The sequence below is a fragment of the Ornithodoros turicata genome, chromosome 3, assembly GCF_037126465.1.
Source record: "Ornithodoros turicata isolate Travis chromosome 3, ASM3712646v1, whole genome shotgun sequence".
Taxonomy (NCBI): Eukaryota; Metazoa; Arthropoda; class Arachnida; order Ixodida; family Argasidae; genus Ornithodoros; species Ornithodoros turicata.
In genome coordinates, this window is record NC_088203.1 from 105,737,910 (window position 1) to 105,755,438 (window position 17,529).

At 43.4% G+C, this 17,529-nt stretch overlaps 1 protein-coding gene across 2 annotated transcripts in view; it reads right to left on the bottom strand.

Annotated features, from left to right (window-relative positions):
* Window positions 1–17,529, bottom strand: part of LOC135389101 (multiple C2 and transmembrane domain-containing protein 1-like) — an 84,055-nt gene that overhangs the window by 19,881 nt on the left and 46,645 nt on the right. For both annotated transcript variants that reach the window (XM_064619074.1, XM_064619075.1), the window contains exons 5-6: window positions 14,700–14,922; window positions 12,508–12,631 (exon numbers count right to left, since the gene is read on the bottom strand). In XM_064619074.1, the coding sequence (XP_064475144.1) occupies window positions 12,508–12,631; window positions 14,700–14,922 (347 nt within the window). The remainder of the gene's footprint in view (window positions 1–12,507; window positions 12,632–14,699; window positions 14,923–17,529) is intronic.

Genomic DNA, 17,529 nt, shown 5'->3' on the forward strand with positions numbered 1-17,529 from the left:
GAGAGAGAAAAACATAAAGGATGCACCAAAAATGTCACACCTTGTTGCGCAGATTTTCAACGAAGCAAAACCTGCTCTCTTGCGGAGGCGCCGAACACGGTTTTTCTTCTTCGAATACATCCACACTGGTTTCGCTGGTATCCGAAACGCAGTCGCCTTCTTCCTGAGACATTCTGCCTCGTTTTAAGTTGGGCACAATATAAATATTACTTGTACCGCACAAAAAGGTGAGAGCGTCTCCACGCAGGAGCGCGCTCCAACGGCCACAGGTTCGTCTGCTATCGCCTGCTACAAATTGAGCAGACGACTGACAGGCTCACGTGACTGCGTCACGTGATGCGCCGGCTGGATGAATTTTTAACGAGATTCCTTCTTCTTTACGACGTTGTAAACACAGTTTGGGGTGGGGTTAGAAGCTGAAACTTAGGAGATTGCATGTCAGAGCGTTTCCCTCGAGAACGAGATCGTTTGCTATACGTGCGCGCTTTGTAGCCTACCAAGGACAAAAGGCGGGCCTTGGCAGAGCGAGACGGCAATGACGGAAAAACCTGTTTGCGATCCGAGAGTAAAAGGTGGAGCGAATATAAAAGTAAATAAACGCGGGTGATTTAATCGCGGAAGCAGATTTTGTTTGGTAACTTGAATATGGTGTTATGTGCTCAAGTGACGCTTTTAGTGTACTGTCCTACCACAACCTCCGGTGCCGTTGCACTACGCGGGTTGCTGATGTACTTCCATACACCATTTGTAACAATGATTTGAGTCTCGTCCTTCCGTATTTTCGACGTTCTCCTTTCTTTCTTTCTGCCTTTTCTGCTGTTTTATTTTTATTTTTTTCTCACGCTCAAGGAATATGCTATATCGCTTACTTCTTTTCGAAATCTGAGTGCTTTTTTTTACATGGTATATGCCATTCAAGAATTGAATGAAGGTGGGATGAATTTAATTTATAAATCTGGTGAAATCGGCCTGCATTTGCGCAGCCAGGTGCTATTGGATTCAAATAAATAGAAGCTTATGATCAACAATGCTCCAGACTACACTTGTACTACATAGAAAACAGCTACTAGCTACACTGTTTGTGCTGTTTGGACTCATATATTTGGAAATTCGAAAGGGTCGGTATTAGAAGGAAAATCGAGAATAACCCGATTCAGACAAAAATCGATTCGGAGGTGTTGAATCTATACAGCTACTCCACACAAATTGAACACCTGTAAACTATAAAGAACCTCAACAAACCTGAAGCCAAGCAAATCATTATACATCCATAAAGGACGTTTGCGTCGTTCAACAAAGCGCCTGCGAAGCACGAACAGAGTACAATGCATGGCTTCGTCAATATCAGTTCTCGTGCTGGGAGCGAAGACGAAATAAAGGAATCGAAGCGAGAGTCCCCGACCATTTAGATGGCTCCTATCAGGAAAAAAAAAAAAAAAAAAAAAACAGACGAGAACTGTAACGTTCATGCTTCTACCGCTGTTTTAAGTGGCCTCCCATCTCTATCGCAGTAACGTATAAACTTGGTTATGTATATACGGAATGATGCCGTGCGTATTTTCGTCGTACGTTTTCCACGCACTCCAATATCTCTGTTTCTCATACAATTAAGTATTTCGTTTTCGTTACCGTTTCTGGTACCGGATGGACTTTCCCCCCCCCCCCCCTAAGTGCTTCGTCAAGGTGCGTAGCGCGCGCACACATCACGCAAGACTTCGGTCAAGTATTTTTTTGTGTGTGTGTGGGGGGGGGGGGGAAGAGGGGATATATTAGAACAAAGAAAGAAGAAAAGGAGGAAAGGTCAGCCAAGCGGGACGTCGGCTTGCTGTTCCGCAAAGAAAAAAAGGAAAAAATAAAAGAAGAATAAAATAGATTTAAAAAGAAAGGATTGGGGAACAGGGAACAGAGTCCCTATAAAAGCACGCATGCTGCGGACCACAACTGGGTCTGCAGTATGAATGAATAAATAAATAAATAAATAAATAAACAAAATAAATAACCGTATAATTGCCATCCCACGAATTCAATACCAGCCGAGCAGTTGCATTTCCCTTCCTGTGACTGAGAAGCATGGCACGCATTCCCGTTAGCAAATCCAATTTCGGTGATATATACCCGTTTCTGTTTCCGTTACTGTCCCCTGGTTATGCGGGCTACGGTGAGTAGACCAGCTACACTGGCATTTATCGGTGTTTCTTAACATGGGCCTTCCCCCAATTCCCCGAGACACCCGTATATTAGAGGTTTGATTAACGTTAATAAAAACCTGGAATCAGTTATAAAGACTTTGGCCCAGAAAGCAATCAAGTGCAGCGCTGCTTTTGACCACCCACAATTTATAAGTTGAGCTGGTGGTCCAAAAAACGAAGAGCCCAATAAAAACGGTGTCTTAATTGAATTTCAGATAATTAACGCTTCGGGGGTGTTACTCAGCGACCACTCAGCCCGCTTAAATAAATGACCTTTAAAACGTAACAGCGACGGTAGTGATATTTTATTGGCTCGTCGATTAAAGGGGTTTGTGAGCAGACATAACTTATTTGTTCGTTGAATTATTTGTATCTTTAAACTCTAACTCAGTAATCCTCGTCAATCCTAATCCACGGAACGACCATTGTTGCATCGCTCATGGCTATAGCTGTCTCGTGACGCAAAGCCATCGATTATACGCGCCATAAAGACAAAAATATATTAGAAAAATCTATCGTGTCGGAGCAAAAAAGAATGAGCAATGACGTGAAAGCGTCGATTCATGCTGCAAAAACCCTTCCTCCCTCGCACGCATTTCATTCATAAAAGCGGAAGAAATTCGTCCCTTCTTCGACAGATCGAAAAGTCTTACCTTCATAGGAACTCCCTTGGCGTCGTCTACACGGCGAGGGACGGGAGACCGAACGTCAAACAGCGTCGACGATCTATTGACACTGAGAGGCCTGTCCGTGTTCCCCATAATGGCAAATCAATAACGAGAGAAATGAAGTGCAGGAAGCTTAGAAGGTATCGTTCAGCACGCGAGTTATGCTGTAGAGCGTATATGGGAAAGGCATGCCCGGTACGTTTTCCTTCGTGGAAGTATAGCGGCGGCCAATCATGGGTGGAGCTTCAATTACCAGACCTATGGCGAGACACTAATAATGTGAACGAACGAAGCTATTTTTTGACAAGATCGATGCTGTTCGAAGGGTTCCGTTCTCGAATGGTTCTGTTTTACACAAAAGAGAAGGTGGTAGCAGATGGCCCCTGTGGAGAAAACGTGTGTGCCTTGCTTTTCATAAATTTCACGAAGATAATAATGATTCAGCATTTCATGTCGCGAGACAGCTATGATCATGAGCGGCAGCGCGATGAACAATTTTTCCCAGCTGAGGGTCCTTTCACGTAGAATCACTAAATAGGTGACTATTTAGTGATTCTACTAGGTGACTATTTAGTGACTATTTAGTCACTATTTAATGACTACCTACTTTCACGTACGCAGCACAACGCGCATCGTATATTTAACGTCCATCGCGGAGGACAACGTACCTGAGGAAGTTATCATCAAAATGTTATAGCGTCCTTCAGTATACGGGGTGTTTCGGTTAAATCCCCGGGCTAAATAATTCGCGAACGGGTGCACCAATCGAAGAACTTTCTTTTTTACAAGTATCTGTCCGATACCGCCTACAAGTTGCGCACCGTGTGAATGAGTGTGAAGTGTCATTATTTAAATAAAAAAATCGAATAAATTTCGTGAAACACATAACTTCTAAAACAGAAGCAGGGCGCCGTTAGCATTAAAATGGGTACCACCCCTTTTTGGGACCTTCAGCGGACACCTTTTAGAGAAAAATCTGCCACCGAAGCGGGACATTTGTTGCAGTTAATAATTGGTTTCGGTTTACCTATTTTCGTCGCGGCTACACTCTTAAAAATTAACTTCACCACATAGCATGCTCCTGGCCAACCTCGTTATCTGCCCTGATTTGTTGGAAACGTGAGGCGTACGCCTTTTTTGTGACACTTATGCTGTTCATAATTGTCACACAAAGGCGTACGCCTTGCGTTTTCAACAAACCAGGGCAGATAAGGATATCATTCGAGATTATGGTTGGCTAGGAGCGTGCTGTGCGGTGAAGTTCATTTCTAAGAGTGTAGTCGCGGTGAAGCGCAAAGGGACGCTCCTCCACTTCATTCAGTCCACCGATGAATTACGTCCTCACAAATAACAGATAAGAAACAGAAAAGAAAACGAAACGAAATATAAGACAAAGGCGCTCAGTAGATTCAAACTGACGCAAAAATTTTGTTACTCAAGCTTTTCTCGTTTTTTTTTTCTTTTTTTTTTTTTTTCATTTAGTCGCGTTTTCTCGTTCAGGTAATCGAGGCGGCGTATTCCTATCTGGAAGATCGACAAGCTCTGTGCAGGTAATCGTGATATATCCGTGCTTGCGTCTGGTTCCCCATTTGTCGCGCGAAACCACGACGTTTCAAAGTGGGCTACCTGAAAACGCTCAACGTATCCAAATAAACCGTCTCGTTCCGATATACATTAAAGGTATAGTCGTTGTAAAATGGCGAGATTCAGCCACACCGGCCAAATCTCCCGACGACTAACTCCCCATAGTGTCTAAGCCCAGTGTCCTAGCTCCAATACACCGTAACCCAATTAAACCCATCTTATATCTTATCGCCCCATTTCTACGTTTCAGGTATGGAAAACTGCTCACCTGCTCCTCAGCCAGTTTGTCCGAGCGAGCCAACGGTCGGCACGTACTGAAAACAACCACGGCAGCAGCGGCCAAATTCTTGGAACCGCCGTTGCTGCTGCATAGGTAAAACATTCCGAAGAGGAAGCCGTGTTTATTTTCAGTATAGACAGTACCCTGACATTTGGGCCTCCAACGTTTATCGTTTTTATTGGCAGTGGAGCCCAAATTTTCGGCTCCATTTCACCTTATTTATTCGTGCATGGTTCCCACTGAATTGTGGAACAAAAATTCGAGGGTTTTCAAGGACCTTTTGAGGTGCAGACGTTATTTTGTCTGGGATGTAAAAGACAGTTTATGACCAGGGCTTCCATATTTTGCAGAAATATTTATAAGCTACAGGTATCACATGAAAGAATACATGGGGACTGCACAATATCAGATGCGACTGACAACTACCGAATTTTGAAGATCATACGACAGAAAGAAAAGTTTATTAATAGAATAGAGCGTTTCTTGCTGCTCATTCCTATTGCAATAAAGAGTGCTGACTCCTGTGGTTTCGAAGCTACGTACATCTCAGATGGAAATGAACTTTTTTCACGTGGACCGTCCCGTAAAGTGGGAGCCACACGGCAGATTTTGGATGTTTCATAATGAGGGAGCATACCTTTCGTGGCAGGCCACCAAATATTAAGACAATCTGTTATTTGTCAATTCTCTTCAAATGACACAAGTAGTTTTCTTGGCGCGTTAGGTGAGGGATACTTCGCTCTGAAATTTCGTTCTAACGCACCTCATATTGATGTCACAGTGTATTGTATGTCATTGAATGCGAGCTGTTGTATGAGAAAAAACAGACATGTTGAAAGAGAAAATGGCCGCTTCCTTGGTCATTGTGCAATATTCTCTCCAAACAAAACTTGACCAACCAGCACGGCGAAGGCCAATCATTGTACAGGGTGATTGATTTGTAGAAAGCGCGGGGCGTACGCCCCCTTTTGTGACACTTAACATACCAGCATAAGTGTCCCAAAAAGGCGCGACCAAAGCTTCAAACTCTTAAAAATGAACTTCACCGCATAGCACGCTCCTATCCAACCACCATCTGGAATGATATCGTTATCTGCCCTGATTTGTTGAAAACGGGAGGCGTACGCCTTTTTTTGTGACACTTGTGCTGTTCATAATTGTCACAAAAAAGGCGTACGCCTCCCGTTTTCAACAAATCAGGGCAGATAACGATATCATTCCAGATGGTGGTTGGACAGGAGCATGCTATGCGGTGAAGCTCATTTTTAAGAGCGTCATTTTAAACTTTAACCCGACAACGGTCCGTTGGCATAGTGGTGGTGCGTGGTGAAAGGGCTGGCCGTTGTCGACGTCACAGAGGTGGGCAACGTCACGACTGACGGCACAGCTCCCTTAGAAGTCGGCCCAGGACGCACGTTCCCCCGTTAGCTTCCAAATTACGGTTTCATATGAAGAAGGAGCGAAGACAGAAACGTCCTATCGGGATGAAGGTTCGAAAGAAGTGTCTTCATCCTTTCATTTGCGCGCTATGTTCGTCTTCCAGAGATGAAACCTGATTTCTATACTCCCGGAAAAAGTCATATCCCTACTTATCGACCATCCGGAAAAATCTCCTTCTGGACAGCTATTCCTTCCAAGCAGTTGGAGTGGAAAGGATGTCAACCGTCAGATAATGCGGGCGGTCATTAGAAGGAAGAACAGTTGTCACCCGCATGGGCGAACATTGAAAGAGAGATGTCAGCGCGGTTGAATGGAACCCTACCTGTCTCAGTGAAAGACGTCGGGGACATTGAGATACTGCGTCGTGTTCAACTCGTATATATTCAGTGAGAGTCACGTATCTTGTGTCAAGCAATTTCGCATCGATAAAGACAAAAAGAAAGTTAGCAACAACTTTGAAGCTTAACTTCGATCGTTTCTCGAACACTGTGTATAGCGCGCTGAAAGAAGAACAATATCGAGAACAAAAAAAAAAAAAAAAAAGAGAGAAAGAATCCTACACTCTTAAAAATGAACTTCACCACATAGCACGCTCAGCCAACCATCATCCCGAATGGCAACGTTCTCGCCCTAGATTTGTTGAAAACGAGAGGCGGAGCCTATTTTGTGCCGTACATAATGGCGCAAAATAGGCTCCGCCTCCCGTTTTCAACAAATCAGAGACGAGAACGTTGTCATTCTGGATGATGGTTGGCTAGGAGCGTGCCATGTAGTGAAGTTCATCTTGAAGGCACAACGGCAAGCTCTTTCACCACCCACCACCATCATCTTGAAGAGGGTAAAGAAGAACGTTATGTGTACCTCCGCGTTGACGTCTCATTGGGTGCAACAATTCTTCATATGACGTAACGATGGATAGAGATATCTGGACGGCGGTGCGTCTACTTGCCCGAATACGAAAGAGAGTGCGTTTTTGTATTAACGCTGCACAAGTTATGAAGGAGAAGAATTGAACAATAAATTGGGTAAATAGAATTACGAAGCGTAGAAGAACAATATTACATCCATTAAACCCGTAACTAAATACATGCAGATATGAGTTCTTAGCTCCTTTAAAAGGCATATCATTTTTCTAACAGTGTAATTACAAAATAAACAAGTAAGACATTAATTTTGTGGTACTTTTGGGAAGAGACGATAATGAAGGCGTTCTGAGAGGCACCAAATACGAAAAACTTTTCACGGGACGAATTCTCGAATTCCTACTCTAAACCCCCCAACGCAGAATGCTTCCATAGGACCCTTCATACGACCTATAACCCGATCGACAACCGCATATCGCGCGACCGCAAATGCGTTCATTTTCAGAAGCCCTCCGGTGGAAGTCCAAACTTTCTCTTTACAAAAAAAAAGTAGAGTACACCCGGCGAATTGCTCCGTGCCGCTCATCGATTATGGTAATTGATGTTCTGAGGCTGGAACAGACAAAATACACACTCTAAAAACAGAACTTCACCGCAAAGCACGCTGTGCCCGAACCATTGCCTCGAATGATATGGTTAGCGTTTCTGATTCGAAGAGAGAGGGGGGCGTACGCTTTTTTGTGGCAAGTTGTATATATGAAAATTACCACAAAAAGGCGTACGCCCCCATCTCTCTTTGCATCAGAAGCGATAACCCTATCATATCATTCTTCGCGATGGTTGGCGCACAGCGTGCTGTGCGGTGAAGTTCTGTTTTTATAGAGTCCAGGAATAACGCACACTTGGAAGTCGCTGGGGAGGTGTGTTAGCTTAGCTCAATTGGTAAGAGCCTTGGACTGGTAATCCAGAAGACGTGTGTCCGAGTTCTACAGCTAGCTAACTTTTTCAGTGACTTCCTTCTTTCATCGCTCATCGAAGATTTATAACCGATTCCAATGAACACCAGTTTGGTATCAGAAAATCCCAGTGATCTTTGCGCACGCATTGCATCCTGGGAGCTTACTGAGTGGGGGAACGAAGCATAATCCTTCACATTTCGCTTTCGCTGACCTTGAAACGTCGTGGACAATGGTCCGGTAGGGGAGAAATCGGAACCGTTTGGAGGCCACCCGTTTCTTTCGTATTAGTAAACTCCCGCAGTTCAAAGAGGCGCTAAGCACTCTGCGATTTTATGAACTCGTTTAATAGACGAGTTCATAAAATAGACGAGTTCATAGAATAGACGAGTTCATAGAATAGACGAGTTCATAAAATAGACGAGTTCATAGAATAGACGAGTTCATAAAATAGACGCGTTCATAGAATAGGCGAGTTCATAAAATAGACGAGTTCATAGAATAGACGAGTTCATAAAATAGACGAGTTCATAGAATAGACGAGTTCATAAAATAGACGCGTTCATAGAATAGACGAGTTCATAGAATAGACGAGTTCATAGAATAGACGAGTTCATAGAATAGACGAGTTCATAAAATAGACGAGTTCATAGAATAGACGAGTTCATAAAATAGACGAGTTCATAGAATAGACGAGTTCATAGAATAGACGAGTTCATAAAATAGACGAGTTCATAGAATAGACGAGTTCATAAAATAGACGCGTTCATAGAATAGACGAGTTCATAAAATAGACGCGTTCATAGAATAGACGAGTTCATAAAATAGACGCGTTCATAGAATAGACGAGTTCATAAAATAGACGAGTTCATAGAATAGACGAGTTCATAAAATAGACGCGTTCATAGAATAGACGAGTTCATAAAATAGACGCGTTCATAGAATAGACGAGTTCATAAAATAGGCGCGTTCATAGAATAGACGAGTTCATAAAATAGACGCGTTCATAGAATAGACGAGTTCATAAAATAGACGCGTTCATAGAATAGACGAGTTCATAAAATAGACGCGTTCATAGAATAGACGAGTTCATAAAATAGACGCGTTCATAGAATAGACGAGTTCATAAAATAGACGCGTTCATAGAATAGACGAGTTCATAAAATAGACGAGTTCATAGAATAGACGAGTTCATAGAATAGACGAGTTCATAGAATAGACGAGTTCATAAAATAGACGCGTTCATAGAATAGACGAGTTCATAAAATAGACGAGTTCATAGAATAGACGAGTTCATAAAATAGACGAGTTCATAGAATAGACGAGTTCATAAAATAGACGCGTTCATAGAATAGACGAGTTCATAAAATAGACGCGTTCATAGAATAGACGAGTTCATAAAATAGACGCGTTCATAGAATAGACGAGTTCATAAAATAGACGAGTTCATAAAATAGACGAGTTCATAGAATAGACGAGTTCATAAAATCCCAGAGTGCTTAGCGCCTCTTTGAACTGTGGGAGTTTACATAATACGAAAGAAACGAGGGGGGAGGGGGCTCCAAACTGTTCCGATTTCTCCCCTACAAGTCCATTGTCCATGACGTGTGAAGGTCAGCGAAAGCGAAATGTGAAGGATTATTCTTCGTTCCCCCACTCAGTAAGCTCCCAGGATGCAATGCGTGCGCAAAGAGCACTGGGATTTTCTGAACTCGTCTAGAGACAGCGGCACTCTTCGACCCAAGCAAAGCTCCACACGAAAGGATTGACGAGGACACTTAGACGAGGAAGGGTTTGACATGTTAGGAGACGAACGTCGTGTTCGACTGAAAGCTATGATGCGGAAAAGAATTTCATTCAGCATATTCACAGATCGGGAGATGAGTGACGCGACTGAGTGGATACAGCATCCGCTCGTTGGTGTACTTCCAAGTCCCAAGGCCACCACCAAATGCGCTCTCGGAGGTTTTCCGTCGAACTTATTTCCACATTCTTAAAACAGAACTTCACCGCATAGCACCCTAAAGACCAACCACTGCACCGAATGATACCGTTACCACTCCTATTTTGTGGAAAGCGTACGCCTTTTTGTGACAATTATCCTAATTCAGTAGGTCTCACAAAAACGTGTACGTCTCTCGTTTTAAACGGGTCAACCTTAGAAATGAACTTCACCGCATAGCACGATCCTAGCCAACCATCATCCCGAATGATACCGTTATCACTCCTGATTTGTGGAAAGCGTACGCGTTTTTGTGACAATTATCCTAACTCAGTAGGTCTCACAAAAACGTGTACGTCTCTCGTTTTAAACGGGTCAGTCTTATAGAAATGAGCTTCACCGCATAGCACGCTCCTAGCCAACCATCATCTCTAATGATATCGTTATTTGCCCTAATTTGCTGAAAACGGAATGTGTAACGTCTTTTCTGTGACACTTATGCTGTTAATAATTGTCACAAAAGAGGCGTACGCCTTGCGTTTTCGACGAATCAGGGCACATAACGATACCATTCGAGATGGCGGTTGGCTAGGATCGTGCTATGCGGTGAAGTTCTGTTTCCCACAATCCACAAACCCTGCTCTTCAGGTTGCGCAAGAAGCGCTTTCACTAAATTACAATTATAGATAATTGGCTCTCTGGACAACGCAAATCGCAGGCACTGCCAACAAATCGAAACTATATCGAACACATCCTGCTTCATTACATTGCATATGCTGCGGTGCGGGAAAGATAACAGGGACACTACAGGGTAATTGTACGCTGTATTGACGCCCGACATCGAAGAGGCTCTTTCACGGAAGTGACACTTGCGCTTAGTGTCTCTCGTGTGCTGTCAAACAGCATCTTTTAGTGACACGCCGCAGAAAGTGCATTAACGATTTAGTGTGCTCTCTAAACTCACTTTACTCCACTTCGCCGGACCGAGTGCATAGCCTCGAGAGCAGGCTTTGAGGTACAACACGTAAAAATACTGAGCAAAAGCAAAAGGCGCTGGCATCCACAATATTTTCAAGCATGTGTTTTCAACGGCGCGCTTATTTGATTTAAGTACAGTGCCGAAAGAACACGTAATTATACTCTCGTTAACAGCCTGTGAAAACTTGGCAGTCTTCGCAGTCGCAGATTTTGGATCTGCTTATTACTTGCCCTGATTTGTGAGGCCAATTTGTTCAATGTTTTCGGAAGAAGATTTGCGGCAAGTTTTTCTAAATGAAAGAAAGACGTTCTTACTGCGGAATTATAGCGCACGCATAAAAATTTTGCCGCTGAATGACACTAAATTAGCCAGTGTGACCGGGGTATAAGTTTCTTTGCTCGGACTTCACACCAATCCTGGCAGTGACTGCCCTAGATCTTAACTTTCGGTCGTCATCCTTCCTTCATCTGTTATCACATCATCTCATCTCATCCTGGCTAGAGTCGTGACGCAGCCACATAAGTGAGGCCAACAACGGCAAGCCGGTTTTCGTCAACACCACCATCACCACCACCACCATGCTCTCCCTTCGTCCTGATGTTCTCTCTCCATCTGTCAATGCATGCACACTGCTCACAGTCACAGTGCTAACGCAGAATAAAAAAAGAAGATGAAGAAATTTGGGCCGGGTAAGCGTATAGGTCCGGAACGACACCCGTTGTCGAGTACACTGTTAAAACAGAACTTCACCACTAGCACGCTCATAGCCAACCATCATTCTGAATGATATCATTCTATGTATTCATTTGTTGAAAATGGGAGAAGGTGCCTATCTGGGACACATTATCTTGTCCCAGATGGCGCCTACCTCCTGTTTTGAACAAATCAGGACACAGGATGATATTATTCGGAATTATGGTTGGCTAGGAGCGTGCTATGTGGTGAAGTTCTGTTTTAACAGTGATAGCTTCAAGCCGTGCGGTATATTTCATGATAATCGCACCTACTTTTCATTTTGGCAACAACATTTACTCGTATCATAGTGGACTGCACTTTTGAATGGACGCCTCTCTTTTCCTCGATGCGTGTGCCTATACCGCTGACCTATACACTTTAAAAACAGAACTTCACCGCATAGCACGCTGTGCGCCAACTATTGCCAAGAATGATAGGGTTATCGCTTCTGATTCAAAGAGAGATGGGGGCGTACGCCCTTTTGTGGCAATTTTCATATATCCGAATTGCCACAAAAAGGCGTACGCCCACCTCTCTCTTCGAATCAGAAGCGATAACCATATCATTCGTGGCAGTGGTTGGCGCACAGCGTACTATGCGTTGAAGTTTTGTTTTTAAAGTTTTTAAGACTTTGCGGCCTGTTCGACGCAGCAACAGTTCAGCATGCGTACGGAACTAAGAAGCGCGCGTTTGACGTGGCGTTTATCTTCTGCTCTGGGAATGGCAGGACAACGACCTAAGCGAACCTTGGGAAAGTAGCTTCATGTGTGTTGTGTCGCTTGGTGGAAGGTTGGTGTCGGCCATCACCGAAGGCGTAAATCATTGGTATATATCACGTAATGAATAGTTGTACAGATCCGAGATGTCTCACCTGTTCCCTTTCGGCGTGCGTTTTCGGAGTGACTGTCAGTGTGAGGACGACGTAGCCCAAATCCTTTACCGGCATATCATCGGGTTTCCCACTTTCGCTCAGATTCACCAAAATGTCCGTCGGCCTGGAATGATGTTCGCAGCGTTTGTTAGTCAATCAGTAACATTTTCCCACACTATTCTACGGTTTCTGTTATAACAAGCGGTCCTTGAAGCAACGGACTTTCGCCGCCGTTGTACACTAAAATTATACTTACTCGTATAGTATCGCCCCCCGGCGACGAAACTCTCCAATCACCATCATTAAACTAAAGTTATTTTTGTACGTATTTTGATATATGTTTATCCCAGCATACGTGTCAGAGCAGTATAGTACCTACTCCTAAAAGAGAACTTCACCACATATCCACGCTTTTATCTAACCATAATGCCAAATGACATCGTTATCTCCCCTGAGTTGCTGAAGACAAGGGACGTACGCCTTTTTGTGACGCTTATGCAGTTACGACAATTGTCACAAAAAGGCGTACGCCCCGCGCTTTCCCCAAATCAGGAGTGATAAGGGTATATCGTTCTGTGTAATGGTTGGCTCTCAGCATGCTATGTGGTGAAGTTCTGTTTTAAGAATGTGGACTCTAAGAAGAATGTTCGAGATACACATTGGTGATATATATTACGACGGTTTAAAGCTGAAAACACCAACTTGGAGGATAAATATACTGAATATCAGTGATGGCCAGTAGTTAACTACATGTAGTTAAACTACTAGTTAAACTACCTGATTGTAGTTAAAAAGTAGTTATCAACTACTTGCAGAAATGTAGTGGCAACTACTAGTTAAACTACTATTTTAAGTAGTTCACTACAGTAGTTAGGTTACTGAAGGCACCAACTACTTCCGATTTTGCCGCAAGCTTTACGGCACGACTGTGCCTCCGACTTTTACCTTGAACTACTTGTATGATGAGAACGGAGGTGCAGAGCAATTGTGTCGTGCATGTGTACTAAATCTTCCCTTTTAATGCTTGTCTAGTGAAGCCTGTGAAATAATTCTGCAACTTAGTTTATTGCGTAGGCACAGAAAGAATCCCGCCACAAGCTTTGTATTTAACGATCATAGCAATCCGGGCTTGAGCCAAAGTTTATCATTTGTTGTGATTCATATTTAAGTGTCCAAGAACACTACGAGGGATTGGTGCTGACGGACAACGTTAAGTAGTGATAGATGTAGTTAAACTACATTGCAGTAGTTAAAGAAGTAGTTTTAACTGCTCCCCTGAAAAGTAGTTGAACTACTAGTTAAACTACTGAGTGGCAAAGTAGTTAGTAGTTATAGTTAAACTACTGTAGAAGTAGTTAGTGGCCATCACTGCTGAATATGCAAAAGTGACGCATCGTGCGTTCAATGAATTCTTGTATACGGACGAATGTGCAGAAACTCTCATTACGGTTCTTGGCATCGCCATCAAATTCGCTAGGAGATTTTTAATTCTTATTTTTCGCGCTTTCCAGCGAACTGCATGGGAAATGTGTCAAAGCCTCGGGGCTCCCTGTTCTAGAGAACACCATGGATACGAACTATCCATACGGCTATATTGCTTGATCGTCTAGAAAAAGGAAGGAATTCTCTCCCAGACGAAACAGAATTTGCCTCGAAAGGAGGCAGAGGCTCAACGGTGCAGAATTACTCAATCATTGAATCATCCTCTTCATTGTAAGTGTCAAGGAGCTGGGACTTACTCTGGATTGTAAAGCCCAGGATATTTTTGTATTCCTTACCCTCTAATGTACGCATTACGCTTAAGGGCAACTTACTTATTTGGGGCATCCCACGATGGCACGAAACATTGGCTTGGCGATAGAGTTTCCAGGATAGACAAGTTCATAAACTTGTAAACCGAATGCCGTACATTGAATACAATAATCCAATTATTTACGCGATTCCAGTTTCCGTAATAATTTACGCAATTTTCTTGGCTACATAGAGTAAAACCTGTTCATAACATAATGACATTTTCGTTTTGCTTCGGCCGATCGAAATGCAGCCGTTTCAATGTGAACTGCCGGCTAGCTCTTTCGGCAAACCCAACTCGCGAAGGATCGTCTACAGTACTTAATTGGAAGGCGCGGAAGTTGTTGAAATACGCGTTGCTCCTTCGGGAGAGTAACTTTTGATCCGTGAATGCTTTTTACCTGTCTAGTTCCAGCGTAGAAAGGTCGATGAGAGCGGCGCCCATGAAGTCGTCCTGCAAACCGAAGTCGTAGTCGTAGACGCGTAGCGCGAGCGGCTGGAAGACGTCCTCCACGGGCACCGAGAAACACTCGTCCCAGTAGGGCTCCAGGGAACGGCTCACCGTCCTGCTCCGGTACACTGTACGGCCACCCAGCTTGAATTTCACGTACGGGTCACTCGTACCTATGCCGTGGAATAGATTCTCATTAGCCAGTTTTACTGGATCGAAAAACTCTACGAAAACGGTACTGCATGTAAAGGAAGTTTTGAAATCCAAGCTTAGCAATGTGATGTCGGGTCTCACACTCTTAAAAATGAACTTCACCGCATAGCACGCTCCTAGCCGACCACTATCTCGAATGATATCGTTATCTGCCCCGATTTGTTGAAAACGGGAGGCGTACGCCTTTTCTGTGACAATTATGAACAGCATAAGTGTCACAAAAAAGGCCTACGACTCCCGTTTTCAACAAATTAGGACAGATAACGATATCATTCGAGATAATTGTTGGCTAGGAGCGTGCTATGCGGTGAAGTTCATTTTTAAGAGTGCACGTCTCTATATTTTTTATTTTTCAATCAATCAACTAATCAATGTGATGTCACCCGCTTCAAAGAAACACTGCGATTAGCTTATCATATATATTTTCGGAACCGTTATCGTGAGCATCTTCTGATCTACTAAACTCGCTATTGCCATATACGCTAATCATATTCCACTGTAGTCATCAGCATCAGCATCATCACCGGCGAATATTGCATTCTTATTCATTCGTAGAATATTCATTCCAGTGAATGAAAGTACATACTTCAATTACCAAGTAGTCAAGTACTACTTTAAGTGAACTCCTGAGTATTTGTACTTCACTTTGAATTGTGCACTTTATACTTTACTTTTAGTACTTTTTGTGCAGCACTTCTTCATGAAGTACTCAATGGAAACAAGAAAAAAAAAAGACTTATCAGCACGTAACTCCTGTCGGTTATAGGGTCATTATATAGAAGCAAAAAGTGCAGTGTTGACCGGATTTAAGTGTTGATAGGCCAGAACATCTACTACTGATTTGAACTCGACTGATGTCTGATGTATGAGGAAGGAATGCACCGGGGCCTGTTCCGTAAACTTTTGTCCAGCACTGTACAAGCAGGTACACTGTACATTAGAACATATAGGAACAGGAAGCAAGCAAGCAGGTGTGTAATATCAGATGACAACATCTCCTTGAGCTTGAGGAGCAGCTTACAACACAGGGACGTTGTTGTGTTGGGGTTGTTGTTGTTGTTGTTGGTAAGTTGCTCCCCAAATTCAAGGAGATATTGCCATCTGATGGTACAGTACTTGGTAAGTACAATTGTGATGTACTTTGCCCATGACCGCTTAGAAGGTTCATGACGCTATTGTGTACTTGTGGTTTATCGCGTCGTGTGGTGCATCCTACGCCAGAGTATTTAGGGAAAAAAATCTACATGTTGTGATTGACGAAACCAGTCAGAGGAGAGCCATTTCTATTGGCTCTCGTAAATACGTGACCTCTCCCGTAGCTGCCTCACTGGCGGAAATGTCGATTGTTATGGCCCTTCGCTGTAAAACTTGAAAGGCAGGTTCACACTGCTTCATATAACCGCGTTTTACATTTATCCGGCATCATTCATAACCCATTTAACGCGTGATGATTAAAACGAATGGTCTACCTGGTTCATGATGATGATTAAAACGAACAAGTGAATGGTTGTAGCCAATTATTTATAACAGAATTTTATTGCCAGCTCCCTCGGCGTCTGGTTCCTTCAGCTTCTGTTCCGTCAAAAATGTCTGAAACTAGTCTTCGCTTGCCTTCTTCCCACACAATGTCCGTAAAGCTGTCTCTCCTTGCGTCATCTAAAGACGAATTGTTCTCTCATTTATCTAGGAAACCGCCGCGACTCATGCGCTCTAGTTAATGTTAATGTTCTAGTCATGGGTAATGTTCGCTTCCGGAGAGAGTTGGCTGCACCGTCGCAAAATCGTTTTCTTCGCTTTGCTTTGCTCCGGCGCAATAAGGAAGTATTGTAATCGGCGCCAGCGTGCAGCACATGATAGCAAACGGCAAAGCCATTATTTTCATTCGCAGGGATCTGGAAAACTGCAGTACGTTTGTCGAATTTGTTGACTGCAATCAATTCCCCGACTGTTACTGTAGGGAATGACATCATTTTGGCCCAAATATAGCGGGCGGGCGTACCGAGAGAAGCGATCTTGTTGCATCTCCCATAGACTCCCATGTATTGAAAATGTGACATACTTTAATTCGCCAAAAATCAGTGAATCGCGTCAGGCCTTCAAAAATATGTCATTCCCTAGATAAACTCGAGAGGAACTCGCTTGTACCTGTTTCGTGTAGACATTTAGCGATGTTTACGAGAATCCTGCGAACAAAAATTCCCCATAGCGAGAACGGCGCGCGCTGCGACCAACGATAATGCTAAGGGGGCGTTCACACGGGCCGATTTTCAGCACCAACTCAGACCAACTCGAAGCAACGTCTTTGGACCAACTTCAAGACGGTACCGTCTCCACGTTCACACGTACCAACTCGTTAGCTCCGCCCACAACCAACTTTACGGCAATCGGGGTGTATGGGTTCAAGTCCAACCGCTGGTGATTTTTTTTAACTGTCATTAATCGAAACGAAGTCATTTTATTTCGCCAGAAGGTCACCAGTATCTCAAAAAATGTCTATTGATATGTTTATATGGCGCTAGTAACCAAAAAAATTAAAAAAAAAAACTACCATGTACCCCTGTAGGATT